This window comes from Phoca vitulina, unplaced genomic scaffold, assembly GCF_004348235.1.
Source record: "Phoca vitulina isolate PV1807 unplaced genomic scaffold, GSC_HSeal_1.0 scaffold22, whole genome shotgun sequence".
NCBI lineage: Eukaryota > Metazoa > Chordata > Mammalia > Carnivora > Phocidae > Phoca > Phoca vitulina.
This window is the reverse complement of record NW_022589725.1, coordinates 25,763,824-25,787,436: the sequence shown is the minus strand read 5'-3', so window position 1 is coordinate 25,787,436 and position 23,613 is coordinate 25,763,824. Positions and strand designations below refer to the sequence as shown.

Genomic DNA, 23,613 nt, shown 5'->3' with positions numbered 1-23,613 from the left:
GGGTTGAAGAGTATGTGGTTAGGAGGTGAAGCTTTGGAGACAGTGAGTATAGAACACACTTTGGAAAAGTGTGAAGGGAGCAGAGAAGTGGGGAGTAGTTAGAAGGACACACCATGGGATAAAGAGAGGATGTGTTTTTGTTGACAGAAGATACCAAAGTGTGTTTAAATGACTGATGGGACTGATGTAGGAAAGAAGGAGACTTGGGTGATGCAGGAGAGTAGAGCTTCAGGGGTGAAGTTTGAGAACCAAAGGGGTGGGATCCAGTTTCCCAAGAGTTGACCTACCTTCAAAAAATGAATTTAAAATGTAAAATTCCCAATTTTTTATTCTTTAAGAACATTCAATACCATATCATGGGAGTTATGCCTGCAATGAAGATAGCTAAAGATGAGTGTTATATTTTATATTCCAGAAGTTATATCTAATCTTGATTCCAAGATTCTGAAGTGTTTTGTTTTTCTTTTTAATGTATATTACCATTAGGTTGAGTTACTAGGAACTGTACATGAATCATCAGAGTTCTTTTTCTTCTCTTTCTAACATTTCTATCAGGCAATGCATTCGCTAGAGTAAAAATTGGAGATTACCATTACTATGGCTACGGGACTAAGAAAGACTACCAGACAGCAGCCACACATTACAGCATTGCAGCTGACAAGTACCACAGCGCACAAGCCATGTTCAACCTGGCCTATATGTACGAACACGGTTTAGGTATCGCAAAGGTAATAATCCAAACCTAGTAATGGCAGCGGTATGGGAAGGGAAAATTTGTAAATGTTTTTAATTTCATTGATGTCATCAGTGTAGAGGAAGGACGGAAAAGACATTTGCTGAGTCCCTCCCCCTGTACCAACACATAAGAGTTACCCTAACATGAACCCTACGAGGAGGAAGTTATTTTCTCCATTTATGCCTGAAGACGTAACTAGCGAGTTGAAATTAATCTAGTCTAGGCTAATTAGATTCATAACTTCAAGCTTTTTCCAGCAATAGTAGTGGGCCCTGCCCCCACACCCTTCCACCTCCAGGCCTTTTTCCATTAAAATTTCCATTGACACTCAAGCTCTCAATAAACAAGGAGAAAGTGGGAATGAGGTCAGAGCTGGATACCAAGTTGACATTAATCCAGAAATGTCTTATAAATCACCAACTGTGTACATGACGCAGTGCTGAGCACTCTAGGGTATCCTAAGAAAATAGATCTCCATCCTTCAAAGGCTACACTTTACTTGAGTTGATAAAGCACATTAAGAAAGAGAGCTGGGGCACCTGGGTGGCTCAGTCATTAAGCGTCTGCCTTCGGCTCAGGTCATGATCCCAGGGTCCTGGGATCGAGCCCCGCATCAGGCTCCCTGCTCCGCGGGAGGCCTGCTTCCCCCTCTCCAACTCCCCCTGCTTGTGTTCCCTCTCTCACTGTGTCTCTCTCTGTCAAATAAATAAATAAATAAATCTTAAAAAAAAAAAAAAAGAGAGAACTAACATGACAAGGAGATATTGGGTAAATCCCTTAGTAAGTGTAATTAAGGCAGAAGATGGCATGGAGTTCTGACACAGTGAGAAAGGTGTATTAAATATCAATAATGATAGCAATAGCCAGGCATTTGGTGTGTTATATATACTATGCCATTTATTTATTTGTTTATTTTTAAAGATTTTATTTATTCATCTGAGAGAGAGACAGAGAGAGCACAAGCAGGTGGAGAGGCAGAGAGAGGGGGAGAAGCAGACACCCTGCCGAGTTAGGAGCTCGACATGGGGCTCGATCCCAGGACCTGGAGACCATGACCCGAGCCAAAGGCAGACGCTCAACCATCTGAACCACCCATGCACCCCTATACTATGCCATTTAAATCACACAACCACTCAACGAGATAAGGAGTCAATGTATGCCTCAGGAAACTAAGAGTGCAGAGAGGTTAAGTCCCATGGCCAATTTTGCAGAACTTATCAGTGGTGGAGTCAGAATTTGAACCCAGGCCTGTCTGACCCCATGTTTTTTGGGGTAAAGAGTGAGCCCTGCACCAAGTCTTTCTTAGTGCTCAAGTATACATTTCATATCAGAGTTTATACTCCCAACTGCATTTTGAGAGCCAAGTAATGAGGGGGTTATCAGCTTTTCTATAATTTCTTCTTTCTTCCAGTTGTGCTAGTAGTTGAGAGTTATTGATGGGGAATTTCCTATCCGACTGCTAATGGTACACCCTGCAACAACCAGGGGCTTCATATTCAGGCACCGACAATCCAAATCCCTGCCTTCCTGAGCTCCCCCTGTGGCCTGCCTTTTGGCTGATCACTTTTCATCATCCCCAGCACCCTAAGCAGTGGAAAGGATCTCAAATCCAAATCCAGTCTGTCTTCCCAATTCTTAGCAGGTACAAGCTTCCTGTGTTTATAAAATGGGATCAAATAGCTAAGTCAGAAGATTTCTTTGCATGCCATTTAGCCACACCCCACTCTCTTCCAACCTTCATCCACAGCTGTAAAACAGGACAATGATACCTCCCCTCCCCAGGCTTAGAACTAAAACAATAAGCCTTTGTGAAGGGGCTCTGTAGTCAGTGTGTGCAATGACTGGTATTTAGATCAGAAGAGAATTTGAGTGGCTGCTAAGTTTCAATAAGATTAAAGCTTTTGTTCATCATACCTCATACAAAACGTAACAATAATGGTGACAGGAGCACTATGTGTTTCATGGATAAAAGTGACCCCGCTCTACAGATTAAATTTAAATTAGCTCACCTGTCCTATGTGATTCAAGTACTTGGTCCCCATAACAGCCTTAACCTCACCACAGTGAGGCCGTTTTGCCTTAAGACCCTGGGGACAGGGAGGACACAGGGCCAACTGTGCGAGAGAGGACACTGTCTACGGGAGCCCAGATGGCCCACTGTGTCAGAGGGTCTAGTTTTCCTCCTTGGAGGAAATCTCTCTCCCAGGCACTTTCTTCACAGTGTCAAATAGCAGTTGTCGAGCCATACATTTCAAACACTTAGAAAAAAGTTTGAAATTTCTCTCTGGTGCATTTCTGTTCTTGCCTGTCCAGGTCCAGTTAAATCATGGGTAGTTCATTTTGATCAGTATCTCAAAGTCACAGGTGTATTTTTTCCTACAGGAAGTCTCTACATGTAAAAACAAAAATAAAAACCAAAACCAAAAAACAGAGCTGTACTCAGACCCGGACATGGGGATTTTATTTTTAGTTAATGAGGAGTCATTGCTCTTTGTCTTTACTAATTTCTTCTGTTTCGCAATTGGAAAAATAATAACCAAGTACCCAGGGGCCAAGTTTATTAATCTTGCTATCTCATAGTCAAATTAACAAGAAGATACCACCTTTTCTAATCCTTAAAATGAATATGCTGATAATTAAAAGCTGAAAGCTTGTTCCAGCAATGGTTAATGAAAGCAAAGCAATTAGGAGAGCAGACTTTCACAGCATTTAAGTCATCAAGTAATTAAGCATTTCTTCGGCAAGGCACTTCACAGTCCTCTTTATTAGTTAATCCTCAGGCAAACCAGTGGGAAAGATAATAATATCATTACCAGGATTTCTCTGAGTATCAAAAAAGGTTTTGTAAACATAAAGCCCTCTGGGAGAAGGAAGTAAGGTATATACATCAACCCTTGGTAAATCAACATAAAAATATGGGTCATCGTTGTTCTCATCTGTCTTTAGGAAAGGACATCGGGACTAGGGTGATGTAGGTGACTTATCCTAATGGCTTCACTGAGAAGCATCTCATTCCCTAATTTATGACTTTAAATTAAGCTCAATGAGCTCCTTGACTTAAAATGTGGGCCAAGACTGACTGCATCATTGTTCTGGGAATACAAAATAATGCCTGAGGAAAAACTGGGAGAGGAACTGAACTAATGTAGAAATATAAGCACTCAGCTCACAAGTTGTTGTGAAACTCTATCTCAATTTACGCTTGATTCAAAAGTGCTTCAGAAATTTAACCATAAACAAAACATGTTGCCCATCCCCTCCTGCCCATTCCTTCTGTCTGTTTCCTGGCTCAGACCAGAGTTTCTACTCATGTCGGCTTATTGTAAAGGCTTCTCAGTGGTCTCCCATTCTAGTGTTCTTCCTTTAAATCCGCAGCAGAAAAAGCCATGTCTGCCAAAGACTTTAATCCCCAATTCACAGGGAGGACTTGTTGCTGAGATGTGTCTCTTAGTCAGAGACTACATTTCCTAGCTCCCTTTCATCCATGTGACTAGTTCTTACCAAAGGGATGGATGTAAAAGTGAAGGGTGTCATCTCTGGGCTAAGGCTGAAGTAGATTGAGATTCTCCTTAGTCTCTTTGCCCTTCCATTGGTTGAATGCAGGATACATAGCGGCTTGAAGGGATGGCAGAACCACATGGTGGAAGAAGTTTGGGTCCCTCAGTGACCATGTGAAGAAAATTCATCTCCAACCAGGAATACCCATGTTGAAATTTGGGGGTTTACTTGTTACAGATGTTAGGGCATTACCTTAGTTAATACATAATCCATCTAACAAAGCACCACCAGGTCCAGGTTATTTTTGATAAAATACAAATCTGGTATTTTTACTCCACCTCACTCTTCCCAAAACCATGCATATACACAAAAAAAACACAAGCAAACAAATACAAAAATAAAAACATCTTATTGACTTTTTATTGCCTAATGAAGTCCCGACTTCTTACTCTGGCATTCAAAACCCTCCTTGACCTAACCTACCTACTTCCCTATATATCTTCCAGACTTCTTTTCCTTACCTGCCCTGCCCACCCCCAACCACAGACCTTGAACTAAAGCCTCCTGACCTTTGGTCATATCAGCCCATTTGCTGGAATGATCTCCTCTCACAGTTTTGACCATTGAAGACCCCTCCCTGCATTTTTCAAAGAATAGTTCCCATATCATCTCCTCCATGAACCCCTCAATGAGCCCCCAGATTTGAAAGATATCTGCATCTGCTTCTAAACTACCCTGTTACTCTGCCTTGCTGTTCTTTATTTTTTTCACTCAAATATTTATCAAGTGCTTGTTTTGTGTCAGGAGGCACTGTGCCTTGTTCTAGGCATACAAGAACAAGACAACCTTCAAAGAGCTACAGAAGAAGAGACATGTCCTAAAATGGCACTAGTGCAAGATCACAGAAGTAAAGTGCTGTGAAAATGTGAACGAGGGAACAATGAATTCAGGTGGATGGATCAGTACCACTGGGTCCTATTCTAAAGTGATTTTATAACATGAAGCATAAGAAACACATGACAATTTTTGTAGTGGAAGAAAGCATGTACATTTTAAGATAATGACTAAGAAATCTATCCTAAATTAAGACAAAAGGTGGGGGGAAAATTAGCCTTTGGAGATGAGTTTCCAGCATATATAGTTAGACCTACCAGATAACACATTTTTGGGATCCTACAGAGAAAACAAAAAACACACCCCCTGAATAAATTATAAATAGATCTGTCACAAATAAAAGTAATTATGGCACGAAGCATTTTCATTTCTCATTTGTCTGGTCTGACCACTTATGGAGTGTTAGAGCTGAAGCTTTAAATACCAGAATAGAATTATTTTCTGGAAAGGACAAGTTCAAGTTAGATATTTAGAATGGCCTTCTAAGAAATATGACAAGACAGAACACACAGCTCTTAGAAATGGCCATGACTTCTCTTGAAATAAATGCCTTATCACCTAATAATCAGAAGTGTGCAAAACAAAAAAATTGTATGTAGATAACTTTATTTATTACAGAAAAAAACCTACAAATAAACAAACTTCTCCAAAATAGAAGGCATGTTCTATAAACCATCGTGTGGTAGTATACCTTTGCATTATGTATTCTGTGGCCCCGTGGTTAAGTGAGCAGGCTAGAAGGAGACTACCTGGATTTGAATCTCAGCTCTGCCACTCACAAGTCCCATGAATTTAGGTAAATGATTTAACCTCTCTGTGCCTCAGTTTCTTCACCTTTACAGTAGAGTTAATATCATCTGCCCTATATAATTGTCACGAGGTTTAAATAAATGACAGTGGTGACTGGCACACAGTAGAAGTATTTAATAATGGCATTATCCATTAATATGAAATACTATGCAACTATTAAAAATAAAAATACTATAGACAAAGGAGTATCTTAGGACATGGTATATTGTTTGAAATATATTGTTAAGAAAGCAAAAGACAAAATATTATGCAAAGTGAAAAATTCCTAAGTTAAAAGTATGTGTGTCTATGAATCTATATAAAAATGCTGGAATGCTGGAAGGTTGTGTATAAAATATGATCAGTACTTATCTCTGTACAGTGAAATTGTAGGTGGGCTTTTAATATTTGTTCATCTCTATGTTTTCAAAGTTTTCTCCTATTAGAATATGGTATATTTATAGTAAGAAAGCAAGATTAAATTATTCAAAAAATGACCTCTGTCCCCATATAAGAAGTTTTTGATGACACCCAAAGATTCAGGGCTGGAAAATTCCTGCATCATGTAATTGAACGATTTTCATAAACCAGAGAATTGCTGGAGAATTCTGTATTTTTGAATTATAAGAAGCTCTTTTGAACATGTGAACATTGGGTAGTACTTTGGCACACCTGATATTTTAGTTGGAAACACATTATTTAAGAAGAGTCTGCAGATCCGTTTACATCATCTCCTCAGTCAGTGAATTTAAAGCAAAATAAGCTCAAGTGTACCACAGGAAAGTTAAATATCAGTGGATTGGGTGTGCAGTGGACTTATTGAATGAACCTCGGCCATCATCAAAACACTTTTGAAAAGAAATTTTTTGTTTGAAAACTTGGATTTTTTTTTTCCTAAGTAAGGATCAAAGAACAAGGAGTCTTTTCTACAGCCTACTAATAAAATTTCTTCTATATGTTGTCCTAATTAGCCTGTGGGTTCAGGAATTTCTCTGGGAATTTTAAAGAACGACTTTCATGTCCGGCCCCACCCCCACTGAGAATTGTGAGGCCCCCGGGGCAAGGAGTGAGCCCATCCCACTTTAATGGTACTTCTTGCTAGTTTTTATTATAAACTAAGCAACTGAATTGTGATGCTTGTGCCTCAAGAAATAAATTAATAACTATTGCCTGCTTCAAATGAGAATGAATGCCTGAGATACTGACAAAGGCTGCTGTTCCCTGGATGCCCTATTAAAGTCAATATGCCTTTCATGTGTGGGGGTGACACAGCCCTTATAATCTGCAGGGTGCTTTCAAATGAACACCCACTGAATTTGTTGGAATTAGAGACACAAATTAGAGTTTTTACAGCATCCATTTTCTCTGTCGCCAGGAAGATTTGTTCAGAACAGTCTCCTGCATTTTAAGTTTTTAAGCAACAACATTCCTCTTTCTCCAACAAATCAATTTATGGGACCACAAAGCTTTGGAAAAAATTTAAGAAATGACCAGGAGAACACAGCTGAGAGAGAATACCACCCAAAAAGTGGGTTTAGCAGGGGCCACAGGTGTTCACAACAATTGCACTCTGTGTAATGGACGTTTGGGAGACGTAGAAGAAAGACAAAGAGAGACAAGATAACCACGGTTTGTGAAAAATCTCTCTTCTTATCCACTGGAAAATAATCCAAAGGCACCCAGCTAAGTACAATTCTGGGACTGGCCCAAGGCCCTTCAACCTTTAAAAGCAACTCTATTTAGCTTTTTCATTACTTCGTTTGGGAAAACAAGCACAAATAAAGCAAACAAATAAAAACAAAGTGTAAGTAGGTGAAAATTAAAGAAAAAATTTTTTTATCTGCCATGGCACAATTTAGTGGGGGTAAAAAGGTCCCTAGAAATACAGTATGTCATTTGAGGAATCAAATTCCAGCCTGAGAACTAAATAGTTTATGCATTCATTCTGTAAGTATTATCAGAGACCAGCTATGTACTCGGCACTTCACTGAGCACTGGGAATTGAGCGGCTAACAGGGTGTCCAGGTCCTTGAGGACAAGGACAAATGAAGAAACAAATTCTGGAACTTCAGGTCTGATAAGTACTATGAAGAAAACTAATAATCTTACACGCTTTTTAGTATCTGTGTTGTTATTTGTTTGGGGAGCTGTGCTGTTGGTATCTAGGTTCTGCCTCTTTAACAGGAATCATATCTAAGGTCTGGTCCGGCGGTATTCAAGAAAGCTTTTTGTGTTAGTTTCTGACAGCTGCTGTAACAAATCACCACAAATGTAGTGGCTTAAGACAACTCACATTATCTCACAGTTTCTGTGGGTCAAAAGTCTGGGTGAGCTTGACCGGTCCTCTGTGTAGGGCCTCCCAGGCTAAAATCAATCTGTGTTCTTTCCTGGGAGCTTTGGGGGAAGAATCACTTCCAGGCTCCCTTGGGTTGTTGGGCACATTCAGTTTTCTGTGCTTGTTGGACTGAGGGTCCCATTTCCTTGCTGGCTGCCCGCATTCCTTCTCATTCTTCTCGAGAGGCCCCTCCAGCCATGGCGAGTGGAGCCCTTCCCAAGCCTTCTGCCATATCTGACTTTCATCTTCTGCCCTCAGCCATGAGAAAACTGTATTTAAGGGCTCGCAGGATTCTATGGAGTCCGCGTAGGTAATCCAGGATCATCTCTCTGTCTTAAGGTCTGTAACCTTAATGACATTTTCGAAGTCCCCTTTGCCATGTAACATAACATTCACAGGTTCCAAGGGTTAGGGGCTGAATGAATATCTTGGTGGGAATGGAGGGGGCCTACCAAAGATAAATAATGATATTTCAAGCAATGGCTTTCATTGAATTACCCCTAAAGAATCTGCACCTAATGAGTAGGGGCTGTTTTTGTATCTCTAGGACATTCACTTGGCCAGGAGATTATATGATATGGCTGCTCAAACGAGTCCGGATGCTCACATACCTGTTTTCTTTGCCCTCGTGAAACTGGAAACCGTGCATTTGTTCCAAGATATCCTGTTTTTTAATGTAAGTTTGTCTCAAATAGGTCCCAAATCTCTGAAAACAACAATGAACAACTTTTGGATGGTGGGATGGGAGGTGATGATGGCTCTGGAGAGGGTGGAAGGCTTGGATTTTTTTTGACAGAATGTCTCTCCCAGCAGTTCACCATGAGATGGAAATGGATGAAATTGGACAACACCCTTGGACCATACTGGGATTTATTTGTCATTGGCCTAATTGTTGCTGTGCTGATTTTCTTGCTTAGAAGTTGCTACGGGTAGGATCTGGACCATAGGAAAACCTGCTCATGGGAACATTTTACTTCAAGTTATCCTCGCTAAATAAAGAATTTCCTCGTCGAACTCAAGAGTCTGCTGCAGATTTCCCACACAGGCCTGTGATGGAAAATGGACAAAGCTTGGGACCTGTCTTCAGAAACCATTTCAGACTTCCTGCTTAGTTGTGGTGACCACTTGTGGCGGAGTGAGGTGCTGGAGACTGGTCACCAGAGGTTTCCTTATAAACTTATTGTCTTGGAGATCTAGTCCCTAGTTAGGATAAAGGCCACCCATTTTCATGTTGTTATAACAGCCTTTCCCCTCTCAAGAGGACAAATGGGTTTCTTGGCTCTTTCATACATACAGAAGTGGGGAGGAGGGGGAGTTTTGGGAGGGCAGGAACACAGATCCCTCAGAATCTGATAAAGACACAAATTTACAAATAGACCCTTCATCTTGCAGGAATGATCCTGTGATTCTGTGAACCACATCGTAGCTCTGATGAGTGAAAGTTCGTTGTGGCATGCTGTGCTGGGGGATGGACTCACACTCATCACTGGGGGACCCTCTATCAAAGCTCCCCTTAGCACTTGTGCAGTGAACAGCACCACCTGGGTCTGTCCAGCATTGTACCCCTCTCTACCATCCCTCCCTGTTCTCCCTGGGCAGTCCCCTCTGGAGTACCCATAGAGGGAGAGGACAGAGCTGAAGAGTCTGGTTCCCTGTCTCCTGTGGCAGGGAGAGCAAGGACCTGGGGCTGGGGGTAGGGTGGCCAAGGAGAGAGCAGGAGGCCCAGGACTCCTGTCAAGGGTCAGGCTTGAATCTCAGTTCCATAGCTCATTAGCTATTTGACATCTCTGAGCCTCAGCCTCCTGATCTGCAAAATGGGAAGATCTCAGTGAGCTGGTACAAGGATTAATGGGATAATGTATGTTAAGGAACTATCACAGGGTCTGGTGTTCTAGAATGAACTCCACAAATGGTAACTTCTAATACTCTTTAAAAGCTCATGGAAAATTGACTGGAATATGGGGACAGCTGAGTTGATAACAATCTGTGTGGCTTCAGTGCCCTGCAGTTAGTTCTCCAGCCAAAATCCTGGATGTTAGGAAAAAAGTCATGCTCGCCTACTTGAAAATCCAACCCAGGGACGGGAAAAGAATTAATTAATAATGTTCATTGTAACCAGAAAGTAGAATGAAATGGTGAGAGAATACTGAATTTAGAACCAAACAACTTGGATTTGAGGTCCAGCTCTTTCCCTTAGTAGCTCTATTTATGACTTTGGGCACAATTTCTCTAAACCTCAGTTTTTCCCCCATAAAATGGGATTACTTCCTACCTCACTGGAGAATTGTGAGGCTTAACGTAAGTCTAACTTCAAAAATGCTTTATAAACATTGCATGTACAAATACTAGCCATAGTCATTTATTTGACCATGAACTAATCCACACCTTTCTGAGGTCCAAGTGTTTAGAATTTCCTGGACAGACTCCCTCACTTACTGGAGATTTCCACTTCTTTTTTTTTTTTTCATTTCAAATTTTTATTTAAATTCTAGTTAACATGCAGTGGAATATTATTTCAGGAGTATAATTCAGTGATTCCTCACTTATATATAACACCCCGTGCTCATCACAAGTGCCCTCCTTAATATCCATCACCCATGTAGCCCATCCCCCACCCACCTCCCTCCATCAACCCTCAGTTTGTTCTCTATAGTTAAGAGTCTCATGGTTTTTTTCCCTCTCTTTTTAACTCCTTCCCATATGTTCATCTGTTTTGTTTCCTAAATTCCACATATGAGTGAAATCATATGGTATTTGTCTTTCTCTGACTGACTTATTCACTTAGCATAATACCCTCTAGCTCCATCCATGTCGTTGCAAATGGCAAGATTTCATTCTTTTTGATGGCTGGGCAATATTCCATTATATATATATATATATATATATATATATATATATATATATATACCACATCTTCTTTATCCATTCATCAGTCGATGGACATTTGGGCTCTTTCCATAATTTGGCTACCGTGAATAGAGTTCCACTTCTGATGGAACTTTCATTTACAAACATGCAAAGAAGGAACAGGCATCCAAACCTCAGGTCAGGGCCTAACAGGCCAGTGGTGAATTACATCCCACAGGTGTCTGCAGTGGGAGCACGTCAGAGGAGGGGATAAGGACAAAGAGGGGAGTATGGAAAGCAAATGGGGGGGTCCTGGCTCAAAGTCTGGATGAAGATTGAGCTTCTTAGAGGTAAAGCTTGTGGAAAGAGCTGCCGGCAGGGAAGAAAGGGCAACTCTGTGGCTTGCTGTGTAGTGCAGAGCACTGTCAGAAATACAGGAGCAAGGGCAGTGTGAGCTCATCAATTTCCCATTTCTGCTAATTGTGCCAAGTAAATGTGGCAAAGCCGTTAAAAGCATGCGCGGCTTAGGGTGTTTGAATCATTCAAGTATCCATTTCTGGGCCTCCTGTCTGGAGCTGCTGCAGAGGCAGCTGGTGCCCACAGGGGCCTGCCGCACCCGTGCACCTGCCTGACGACTGGCCAAGGGCAAAGGAGCCTCCCGCCTGTCCGCCTCTTCTACTTTTGGCTTATGACAATCCCACCTCCTCTACCGGCACACAGAGCCCCTATTCCTTCTGCTTCTGATAGCTTTAAACAAAAACTGATAGCTTCCTTGACTACAAGCTTTTTGTTTTTTTAAATCCAGTTTTCTTTGTAACTCCCTTTTCTCTCTACATTTCCTTCCCTGGTTCTTTATTAAAGCAGAGTATGTATTCAAGTCAATAAATTTTTTAAAGTCAAGTATAATTAATTTTTTTTTTCTAGAACAAGGGTCCAGAGTCATTTTATGAGGAGCATGCTTTGGGAATTCTGTGCTTTCCCCAACATCTTAAGTGGTGGGTTTTAACAGCTGTGGCCATGAGTGGCTGGGAAAAATCAAGAAGAGAATAAAGTCCCGCGGGAAGCAGAGGCAGGTGGTACGGCTTGCTGCAGGCCTTCTCTGGGAATCCCAGGAAGCACTGAGAAGAGGGTGTGGAGGCTGAGAAGAGGAAAGAGGAACTCTGTGGAACACCCCCTATGTGTCAGACTCTTCTGTTTTTCTCATTCCGTCTTCATGATGGGGCTGGAAGTAGATATAACTACCTCTGTCTCCCACAGGAGGAAACCAAGGCTAGGAGAAGCTATGTAACTTGTTAAGATCACACAATAATGTGATCACATAATAATAAATAATGAAGCTAGAATTTGAGTCCAGACCCGACTCCAAAATTCTTTCCTCCATATTGCTGTTCCAGTTATTTCTTGCTGCTTAACAAACTACTCAGACCTCAGTGGCTTACCACAACCATCATTATCTCTCAGGCATTTTAGGCAGGGAGTGGCTGTATGATTCTTCTATTCACTTGTTGGTGTCCAGCTTGTGGACAGGCTGTTCTAGGGAGTCCAAGACATTTTTAGATCCCTGGCACCTTGGTAAGGTGGCTGAAAGGCCGGACTTAGCTGTGAGGGATGACCAGAGTGCCTATAGGTCATGATCTCTTCAACATAATGGACAGAGTCATGGGACCCAGGCAGAAGCTGCAGGTTTCCTAAGACCAAGCCTCAGAAAATTCCAGAATATCATTTCTGCCACATTCTATTGGCCAAGCATTAGACTCCATCTCTCAATGGAAGTAGCAACAAAGAATTTGTAGCCATATTTAACCTACCTACTATAAATAGACAATCTAAAAACCTACCAAGGGGGAAAAAACACCTACCAAGGGTTATATAAATTCACTGAGGCACTGAGCTACTTATCTTGGAAGACAGGATTGTCTGAGAGGTAGTATTCTTCTTCCATTGTATAGACATGCCCCAATGATCTTCAGAATAGTGTGACCATTAGCAGAGGATACTTAAAAGTAGAATCATAGTATTTTGATACTAACTGATAAATCGGTTCTGTCTCAAAAAGAAATGTAGATGCAAGCAAAGTACATGGATTGGTAAATGTAAGGAGTATGTTGAAAGAACTGAATGTAGCAAGTAGACCCCTGAGTGAGGAGGAAGGGAGTAGGGGAAATGGTCAGTTTGGGCTCTTTCCTCCCCTATCCCCAGCCTCCCTGCTTCTGGCTCCTCCATGGTAGAGGGAGTTGGGGTGGCAAGAGATGTGGCTTAAGGACTAGGACAGATTATGCTAAACCTGCCCAGAAGAAATCCTGCAAAACGTGCTCACTGAGCATGGAAGTTCACCATGTCAGTTCCCATGGAGCAGTTTTGTGGCGTTCTTGGGGATTCCACTGCTGGGAACCTTTTTTTGTTTGGGGTCTCCTGAGAGCAAAGCCTGAGACAAGGATTTGTGTTTAGACAATTCAGTTGGAAGGTGATCCTAGAACTCAGAGTGAGGGAGTGAGAAGGATGAAAAGCCATAAAAAAGGTGCATTCCTGAAATCATTGCTGTGGGCAATAGGGGTGGGTCCTACCAAGATCTGAAAAGTTTACACTCTATCTCCCAGAATTGTCTGTCTGAAAGATGAGAGGCTGAGGCCCTTGCCCATCATCTACCTCCTCCATCATCTGAGGTTTGCTCTGGGCTGCAATAACTACCCCTCATCCCTTCCAGGCTATTTCTCAGAGGCTTTGGGGAAGTCTCTGAGATAGAACAAAGACCTGTATCTTCCCTCAACATTGGGCACAGCTAGCAGGAGTCTGAGGTTGCAGGAAAAGGCCCTCCATGGTTATAACTGAAATCAGAGCTGACCAGGAAAAGCATCTGCTTCATGAGTGAGGCCTCCTGGGCCCCAAATCCCTGCTCATCCATCAGTCCATCCAATAGACTCTCTGGTGGGACTCGGTACCTATGGTAGGCTGAATAATGGCCCCCCAAGGATATCCATGTCCTAATCCCTGAAACCTATAAATGTGACCTTCTATGTCAAAAACAAAACTTTGCAGAAGTGATCACATTATGGATTATTGAGATGGGGAGATTATCCTTGATTATCCAGGGAGACCTAAAAATCCAATCACAAGTATCCTTATAAGAGAGAGGCAGAGGAGACTTGACACAGACAGAAGAGGAGGAGGCAATGTGACCAGAGAGATTGGAGTGATGCAGCCACAAGCCAAGGAATGCCCGCAGCCACCAGAAGCCAGAAGAGGCAAGGGATGGATTCTCCCCTAGAGCATACGGAGGGAATGTGGTCTGGCCAACACCCTGGTTTCAGACTTCTGACCTCAAGAACTATGAAGAAATGAATACCTGTCATTTTAAGCCACCAATCTTGGGGTATTTTTATATAATTCCAGGAAACTAATGCAGTATCCCCTCTCCAGGTAGCTCTAGGCTGGCCCCTATCCTTGTGTCCTTTATCTGGTCCCTGTGGAACACACATTCTTGCCCCTGCTCTTCGTGGAATGCTGCCAGGTCTAAGGACAGCCCATTAGAGGCAGATGCATAAAAGCGGAATCATGGTATTTGATACTAGCTCACAAACAGTCTCTGTATCAAAAGGAAATGCAGGTGCAAGAAAGTAAATAGACTAACAAATATAAGAAGTATGTTGAAAGAACTGAGTGCAGTCAGTAGGTTGTGACCTGCCTGCGTTAGCCTGGGACCGAGTGAGGAGGAAGGGAATGCCCTTCTTACTCTGTTGGTCTCATTCTCTCTCTCCCCTCCGGCAGGTAGCCCCGGCCTCTCCCCACTGGGCATCTGTCACACTCCAGTTCACTCTCCCCCACACTCCAGGTATGGCAGATCAAGTTCTCCACGCAGCTTCCTTTGCGCCCCTCTCCTTTGGTTACAGTTGATGGCTGAGCTCCCTCTCTCCATCCCCCTTGGGAAATACAACAGCAATCAGAAAACTCCCTGAAAGAAAAAGCCTCCACCATCCTGCTTCAGGCTTCAAATACCCCAGCCCCCACTCTCCACTGCTTTGCAAATCCATAGAGAACACCTAGGCCCTCAGCTTAGAAAAGTGGCTCCTTTGGTCAATTCTCAGCCTCTGGGCCTCAACACAAATCTAGGCACCGAGAGTCCTGTTTTATCACCCAGAAATCCCCACCTGACAATGTCATTACTGAGAAGTGTGCTCCAAGCCAGGAACAAGCAAACCAAAAGCTCCAACTCTAAGTGGCAGGAACTACTGCTGTGGGCCCATCAAGCCACTTACCCCGCGGGCCTTGCCAGTTTCTTTCTCAGGAGAGTACAAAGGTTACAAGAGTCTACAATCCCAAAGCCACGGAACTGTCAGTGCGGTGCACATACGCAGCATCAGAGCCAAGATGGACCCCCTACCTCTGGCAGGTTAGAAAACGCCCCTTCAGTTTGTAATGGGTTCATAAAAATAGTCTTGGCCAACTCTATTCCACAGCCACAAAAAAACACCTGCAAAGAAAATGCAGGAGGGGTGGAGACATAAATCTTGGATTTCCCATTAAATTTTGCTCCATGTGGGAGGTTTTCCCACCACTTCTATCTTCCCTTCATTCCTTACTTGGCCAGAATGAATTCTTTCCCCATGGGGTATTTTGCTTGTATATGATTAATATGGAAAAACTATTTACCTCCTCTAAGATGTATCCTTTTCATAAGAAAAGGTACCAATGCATAGCAACAATAAATGTGTCATTGTAACAATAGCTTGTTATTAACAGGAAAACATAAAACTAAAAATAGTGATTCCACTAGAGCTAACTGGAGGAAAACAGTCATGTGCTGAACATACATTTCCAGAGGCACAATGTACCTGAAGTGTTTATAGTTCCCCAAACTCCAAAGGCTTCTCTTCTCAGGGTCTTCTTCTGGGAAAACCCAAACTAAAATAATCTGTTGACGAAAGAATTGTCACATCTTCCAGATAAGAATATCCTGGCTCGGAGAACAGATCAGCAACTTGCCCAAGGTCACACAGAAGGTGTCCAGCAGGACTGAACCCCAGTAGTCCACTGTGGTAACCTACTCACTAATCCATTTTTTAACGACTTTCCTCCCTTCCCTCACTTTCCCACTCCCTTTCCAAATAAACTACTTGCCCTCAAATATGACAACCTTCTGGTTCTGTTTCTAGCTTCTCTCTGTACTGGCCTTTTCACTATTTTAGTCCATAAAGGATGCCATTAAATTAAAACTATTAATTTAACTAAGAAAAGAGGAGGCTAAATTATTGAGCAACCAAGAAGTGACAATCATGGCAAAAACTGCTCCCAGTCCAGGCTGGACTTTACATTTGCATCATTTAGAAATGATCTCATGAAAACAACCAAAGTGTGTGGAAATAGGCACTCTGGTATGCCTCAGCTGCAGTGGGTGGTTTGTTAATTTATATCAATTTCACCTTGACATTTACACTAAATAATAACTATAAATATGCATAAAATTAGTTATAAGGATGGTATCTCCATTGTGTTACTAATAATGACAAAGAGGTGAAAATCACCTAAATATGATGGACTGGTAAAGTGAATTGTCAAGACAACATAGAATGATTTTAAATGCCATATATCAATATTTATTGACATGGAAATATCACGTTCTATTGTGATATGGGGGGAAAAGCATATTTCAAAGTAGTTTATGCAGTTTGATCCCATTGTATAAAAACTGAGAAGTATGTATTTATATATGTAATATATTAGAAAATTCTACAAGAGCACACATGAAAATGGATGTCAACTGTGATTGTCTCTGCGGTGGGACTTAATGGATTTCCTAAAATCCAACTATATGTTGTCTACAAGAAACACACATTAGATTCAAAGACAGAAATGGGTTTAAAATTAAAGATTGCCGGAAGATATGCCATGCAAACAGGAACCAAAAGAGAGCAAGAGTAGCTATCCTAATATCAGACAAAATAAACTTTAAGACAAGAATTGTTTTTAGAGACAAATAAGGATATTTTATAATGAAAAAGGGCCAATTTATCAGAAAAACATAACAATCATAAACATATATGTATCTAACAATAGGAACCCAAAGTTCATGAAGCAAATACTGACAAAATTGAAGGAAGAAACAGAAAATTCAACAATAATAGTTGTTCAATACCCACTTTCAGTAGTGGATAGAATACCTAGGCAGAAGATCACAAGAGACTAGAAGACTTGAACAGCACTATTAACCAACTAGATCTAATAGATATGTATAGACAGTCTACCCAGCAACATCAGAACACACTGTGTGAAAAACAGTCTGGTAGTTTCTCAAAAGTTAAAACATAGTTACTATATGACATAGAAATTCTACCTCTTAGTATATACAGAAGAGAACTGAAAACACATGTTTACACAAATATTTATACACAAATGTTCATAGCAGCATTATCCTTAATAGCCAAAAAGTGGAAATAACTCAAATGTCCATCAACTCTGAATGGATTTTTTAAAATGTGGTATATTCATACTATGGAATATTATTCAACAGCAAAGAGGAATGAAGTATAGATACTTGCAACAACGTGGATGAACATTAAAAGCCATATGCTAGGTGAAAGAAGCCAGTCACAAATGGTCACATGTTATGTGATTCCATTTACAAGAAATATCCAGAATAGGCAAATTCATAGAGACAGAAAGTAGATTAGTTATTGCCAGGGCCTGGGAGAGGGGGGAGTCTAGAAGCAACTAGTAATGGGTTCAGTGCTTCTTTTGGAGGCGACAAAAATGTTCGAACATTAGATATTGATAATGGTTGCAGGACTCTGTGACAGCACTAAAAACCACTGAATCATTCACTTTAAAAGGGCAAAGTTTATGGCAAATAAAACTGTTATAAAAAATGGACACAAATGTGATAAAATCTTAAGTTATTAAGGTGGGGTTTGGAGAATAGGAATGTTATTTTATTCTTTAAATTTAACTTATAAATATCTCTAAATTAAAAGAAAAGGGATGCTGGGACAATTGACTAGGGGGAAAAAAAATTAGGTTATTCCCTCACTCCCTCTAGCATAGACATTTGGTGCTCATCAGTACGTTTTCCACATGGTCACCTAAATTTCCCAGCTGCCCCGGTGGCTAGGCTGGGCCCATCTGACTAGTTTAGTGACTAGACCAATTGTGACTAGCCCAATGAACCGTGAGTGGATGTGATATTTGTCACCTGTAGGCTGAGGCAATCAAAAGCTGGTGTGCTTCTTCCATCCCTCCTTTTCCTGTCAAGAAAACCTTAGAAACCACAGGATGAAATCGCACAAGATGGAGGGAACATGGATCGCTGAGGCACTAGATGGAGGCCCTCTCCCCCCATTCCTAAAGACTCGTCCTGAATGAGAAATTAATTTTTGCTGTGCAAGACACTGGTACTTCAGAGTTTATTTGTAACTACTCCCTAGGCTAGACTAGCCTAATTAAAATAAATAACAGATAGAGTAAACCATTTTATACAGAAGCATTAAGAAATAACCTAGAAAAAAATAAAACAATCAAGAAAAATGTTTAACATCCCAGCATGAAGAAATATTTTTTAAGCACCAAAGCAGTGAAAGTTATCACAAAAGAAAATCTGTACAGATATGAGTAGAAATAAAATACAATTTTGGTACATTAAGAAAGCCACCATATACAAAATGACAGAAGTGTGGGAAAATGTATGGAATGAATATGTCAGAGAGTTAAGGTCCTTAATGTTTAAAATAAATTGTGAAATAGAAAAAAGTGGGGAAAGGACATGAAAAGACAATTAAACAATTTAAAACATGATCAACATTTATTTGCGCTATGCATTATATTTGCAGGCACTATGCATTATACATTATATTATTCTTCCTCACAGTGATTCTATAAAGGGGGGTATGATTATCATTTCCATTTTAAAAGGAGATAACAGGCTTACTGAAGCATTTTGCAAGACTCAAAAATTACACAGCTAGTAAGTGTATGTGAACTTGAATCTTATCAAATGCCAGAACTAGCCACTACGTTTCACAGGAAAATACATGATCTCACACTTAATGATGATCAAAGCAATATTATGGAAAACAACAATGATATATCATTATTCACTTACCAAATTGGCAAAGATCCATTAAATAATTATAACTGAAATAGTGTAGTGAGGGTGCAGTAAGACATTCATTCACTCACTCTTCATTTATCTGTAATTTTTAAACATTCAGTAATTGTTGAATATCCACTAGGAGCCAGGTATTTTCTAGGTGCTGAGAGTATGACAATGTGCAAAACAGACCAAAATCTTTGCCTTTCTGGAGCTGTCTTCTACCCAGCTAATAGAAGATATATATTGATACAACTTTACTAGGGGTGCATCTTGACAATAATTATCAAGAACCCTAAATATGTTCATGCATTTTAATCTAGTAATTCCACTCCTGGTAATTTATGCTATTCATCTTATAGTTGTCTATAGTGAGAAAAATATTGAAAAAATATAACCCTACAAAACAGAAATCCCTTACTCACATGATACATTGTCATTAAAAAGTTACGTTTTTTAAAGATTGACAGGAAAATGCCCACAGTATGATATGTGAAAAAGGCAGGATGCCAAATGATATAGCATATTTGATTTTTGTTATCTAAGTAGCTCGTAGTTAGTAAAATACTGGAGAGATACACACTGAAATTTTAATGGTGATTGATAGGATTTCAGGGTTTTAAGAATTGTTATTTCCCCAAATGTCCACAGTAAACCTATACGACATTTATAATGACAGTAGGGGGTAATTAGGAAAAATGTTTTCTAAAAAGTCTTGGTCTTTAATGGCCAGCTCCAATGGGAAGGAAGTTCCCTGTCTGTGTGGTATTTACTTCTCACTGGATACATTCTTCCTGGACCATTTCATCCAGCATTCTCCATCCTCTCCCCAGCTTCCAAGCCAATCAATCAGTCATGGGTTCCTACTGATTACCACCTCGTAGATCTCTCACCCTCACATTTCAGTCTACACTCACCCTCATCACCATCTGTCCCTCCATTCGGGATGCCTCCACCTCTCTGGACTCTTAGCTCTCTGGACCTAAATGTTCTGTCTCCCCTCTGGCATTCCTCACACTGTATCCAGAGTGATCTTTTTCAAAAAGAAATGATGTATCACTCCCTCTATTAAAACTCTTCAATGACTCTACATTGCCTTCAGGATGAAGGTCAAACTCCCTATTATCAGTTTGGGTTCCGCTGAAGTAAACCTTGAGACAAGAACTTGGTATGTGTAATCACTTACTCTGTCTGGGCCATAGAAAGCACTCTGGGGGGGGGGGGGGGGGGCACCCGTGTGGTTCAGTCTTTAAGGGTCTGCCTTCGGCTCAAGGCATGATCCCAGGGTCCTGGGATCGAGCCCTGCGTCGGGCTCCCTGCTCAGCGGGAAGCCTGCTTCTCCCTCTCCCACTCCCCCTGCTTGTGTTCCCTCTCTCGTTTTGTCTCTGTCAAATAAATAATAAAATAAAATAAAATAAAATAAAATAAAATAAAATAAAATAAAAAAAGAAAGCACTCTAGGTTATCTATTCCTATCTTATTTCATTAATTCTAAAATACATATTCCTCCAAAAATTTAACATTTCTAAAATTAGGATACGACTCACAACGAACAGCACTTAGAATTGAAAAAAATCCTGTAATTTTTGGTGTTGTTCTGCCCTAGTTGAGGGCCCGTAAAGGCTGCAACTCCTTCATCATTACATCTCAGTACCTGGCACGATGTCTGAGACCTAGTAGGTGCCCGATGATTTGGTGGAATAAACAACAAAATTAACAGAGTCTTCCCTGATACCATCCCCACCGCACCCCACACAGGCTGCCCATCATCTCTCTCCTCTGAGCTCTCAACGTGCTTTAGTCAGACCTCTTTCCTGGCATTTCTCAGAGTCTGTCGCACACTATAGGGGAGCACCTGTGTTACCCTGTACCACTAAAATGAAGGCAGGGTCCTTGCCCTACTTATCTGAGAATCGCCACGCACTATTTTGTATAGCGCCTTCACACAAGTGTCTCAATCAAAATACTGTTGGTTGCAAAAAAACCACACTATGTCAGCTTCGTGGTGGTCTCCAGTCAGCCCAGGGGTGAGCTCTGTGAGAGCGGTGATTAGGTCCTTCTCATCGCTGGGTATCCAAGTTTTGCAGAGAACTCAATACGGAAAGCCCTTAAATGGAGTACTAGTGGTGCAACGGACCTTGAAAATGTTCACTTGGCACACTTCACGACTCTAAGTCCAGCGTAGGGGAGGTGTTGCAGCTGGGCCTCAGCTGTGCTGGGGTTGCATGAAGGACGTCAGCCTGCCACAGGTCCCTAGACAAGACTCTGGAACACCTACCTTTCAGCCTGGACTCTCCTCGACCAGCTAGAGACCTCAGGCAAATCCATCCCTCGGGGGAACTCAGTTTCCTCAACTGTAAAACGAGATTTCTCTGTTGTCTTATAGCTCAAAAGTTTTACAATTCTAATCTAGCCTCTCAGACAAGAAACGAAAAGTCTAGAATAGAAAAATGCTTTAAAATCTTTTCATGTGTGGCAAGAATAGAATTATTCCTTAGGCTGTGAGGTTTATTTTAATTCTTAGTTTTTCTTTTCTTTTCTTTTCTTTTTTTTGACACCCAATTAATTTCATCCAGCATTGGTACCTATGTTTTGATACAGAAACATTTTTTTTGGTATTGTGTCCTTGTGTGAAATAAGTTATCCTAACCTGTATTTCATTAATCAGAACATAATGTCTAAGTCAAGTGCCTCTAAAAAAGAAACATTCAGTCTTCACCTAACAGAGCATTAGAACAAATCTCACTTAACTGGGATCTATTTGAATTTTGCCATAGAGGCTGAACAGCTGTCTGAGGTTGTGCAATTTACTCCTTTTTATTTTTTTTTATTTTTATTTTTTTTCAATTTACTCCTTTTTAAAAAGAGATAGTGACTTTAAAAGCAGTGTCTGTTTATTAATCAATCTTCTTGTGTGGGCAAGAGGGAATTTTATGTAGGACAAATGGTAAGCTAGCATCACAACAGAAGTCAATAATTTATTTTTGAAAACATCTCTAAAATTCATTCTGTCTAGAATAATAATAGCTAACATTTCGTGCTTATTATGTGCCAAGCACTGTTCTAACCGAATATATTATCAGTTCATTTGATCTTCACAGCTACCTTCCCAGGAGGATAGCCTTATCATCTCCCCTCTTTAACAGAAGAGGAAACTGGGTCAAGAAACTTGTCAAAGGCCACACATTCAGGACAACTTGTCGGATTCCATGCTCCTAACCACTGCACTGGACTACCCTTCAAAAGTTCATGAACAATTTTTCAGGTGAGTAGATTCTGACAATTGAATGTAGGTTTTCCCACAACTATTCAATTCAACAAGCCTATACAATGCCTAGCATTATCTAGGCTAATGTTTCCTCAAACAGGTTCAAGGTCTTACAAAGCACTCCTTGATAAAAGAGTTATTGGGTCATTAAGTCTGGAAGTCTGGAATCTAAGGACAGCTGGACATCTTGCCTGGACTTGAGACCTACCATTCCAGCATAATGCCCCATCAACACTGCTGTACGCCCTGCTTTGACCTCCTGTCATAGTTCTAGTCTTATTCTCTAGGACCAAACTCTTCCCTGTTTCCCAGTCCCAGCAATTGTGTTCCTGTCCTGTTATCCGTATCTAACTGCTTTGTTTGATACCCAGATTCCACCAGAATAAGAGTCTAGCCTTGAAGTCCAAACAAGTGGCTGATTCTTAGGATTTGCAGCTGAATATGCCCAATGCAACTGGACTCCTGGTCTTTCCAGTCTCCTGCTGTTTGCTGTGCTCATAGAATCCCATTGTCTGCTTGGCAGTGACTCCATCTGGGAGTTCCCTGAGGCATATGAAACCCTGGTTACAGCAATGCCAATACTTCAAAGAACTGAATATTTAGCTGAAGAGGCAGAACTCAAGGATGGGAAATAACATATAAAGTGCTAAAGGAGATGGGGCACCTGGGTGGCTCAGTTGGTTAAGCGACTGCCTTCGGCTCAAGTAATGATCTCAAGGTCCTGGGATGGAGCCCTGCATCGGGCTCCCAGCTCAGCGGGAAGCCTGCTTCTCCCTTTCCCACTCCCCCTGCTTGTGTTCCCTCTCTTGCTGTCTCTCTCTACGTCAAATAAATAAATAAAATCTTTAAAAAAAAAAAGTGCTAAAGGAGAGAGAAAAATTCAAGATAGTCTGGGACAAGAAAGCAAGATGAACTTGAGCTGGATTTATTTTTAATTTTTAAAAGATTTTAGTTATTTGAGAGAGAGAGAGCACGAGTGGGGTGGGGGGCAGAGGGAGAAGCAGACTCCCTGCTGATCCTGGGACCCCGGAATCATGACCTAAAGCCAAAGGCAGACCCCTAACCGACTGAGCCACTCAGGCACCCCAAGCTCAGTTTAAAGGATGGCTGAGTGTAGAGTGGGAGGGACACAGAAGAGTTCTGAGGGCAGGCAGCTCTGAAGCAACAGA

At 41.2% G+C, this 23,613-nt stretch overlaps 1 protein-coding gene across 3 annotated transcripts in view; it reads left to right on the top strand.

Moving 5' to 3' along the window:
- Positions 1 to 10,749, top strand: part of SEL1L2 (SEL1L2 adaptor subunit of ERAD E3 ligase) — a 137,491-nt gene extending 126,742 nt beyond the window's left edge. For all 3 annotated transcript variants that reach the window (XM_032419651.1, XM_032419650.1, XM_032419652.1), the window contains 3 exons: positions 556 to 728; positions 8,800 to 8,928; positions 9,063 to 10,749. In XM_032419651.1, the coding sequence (XP_032275542.1) occupies positions 556 to 728; positions 8,800 to 8,928; positions 9,063 to 9,185 (425 nt within the window). In that variant the 3' untranslated portion in view covers positions 9,186 to 10,749. The remainder of the gene's footprint in view (positions 1 to 555; positions 729 to 8,799; positions 8,929 to 9,062) is intronic.
- The last annotated feature ends 12,864 nt before the right edge of the window (positions 10,750 to 23,613 follow it).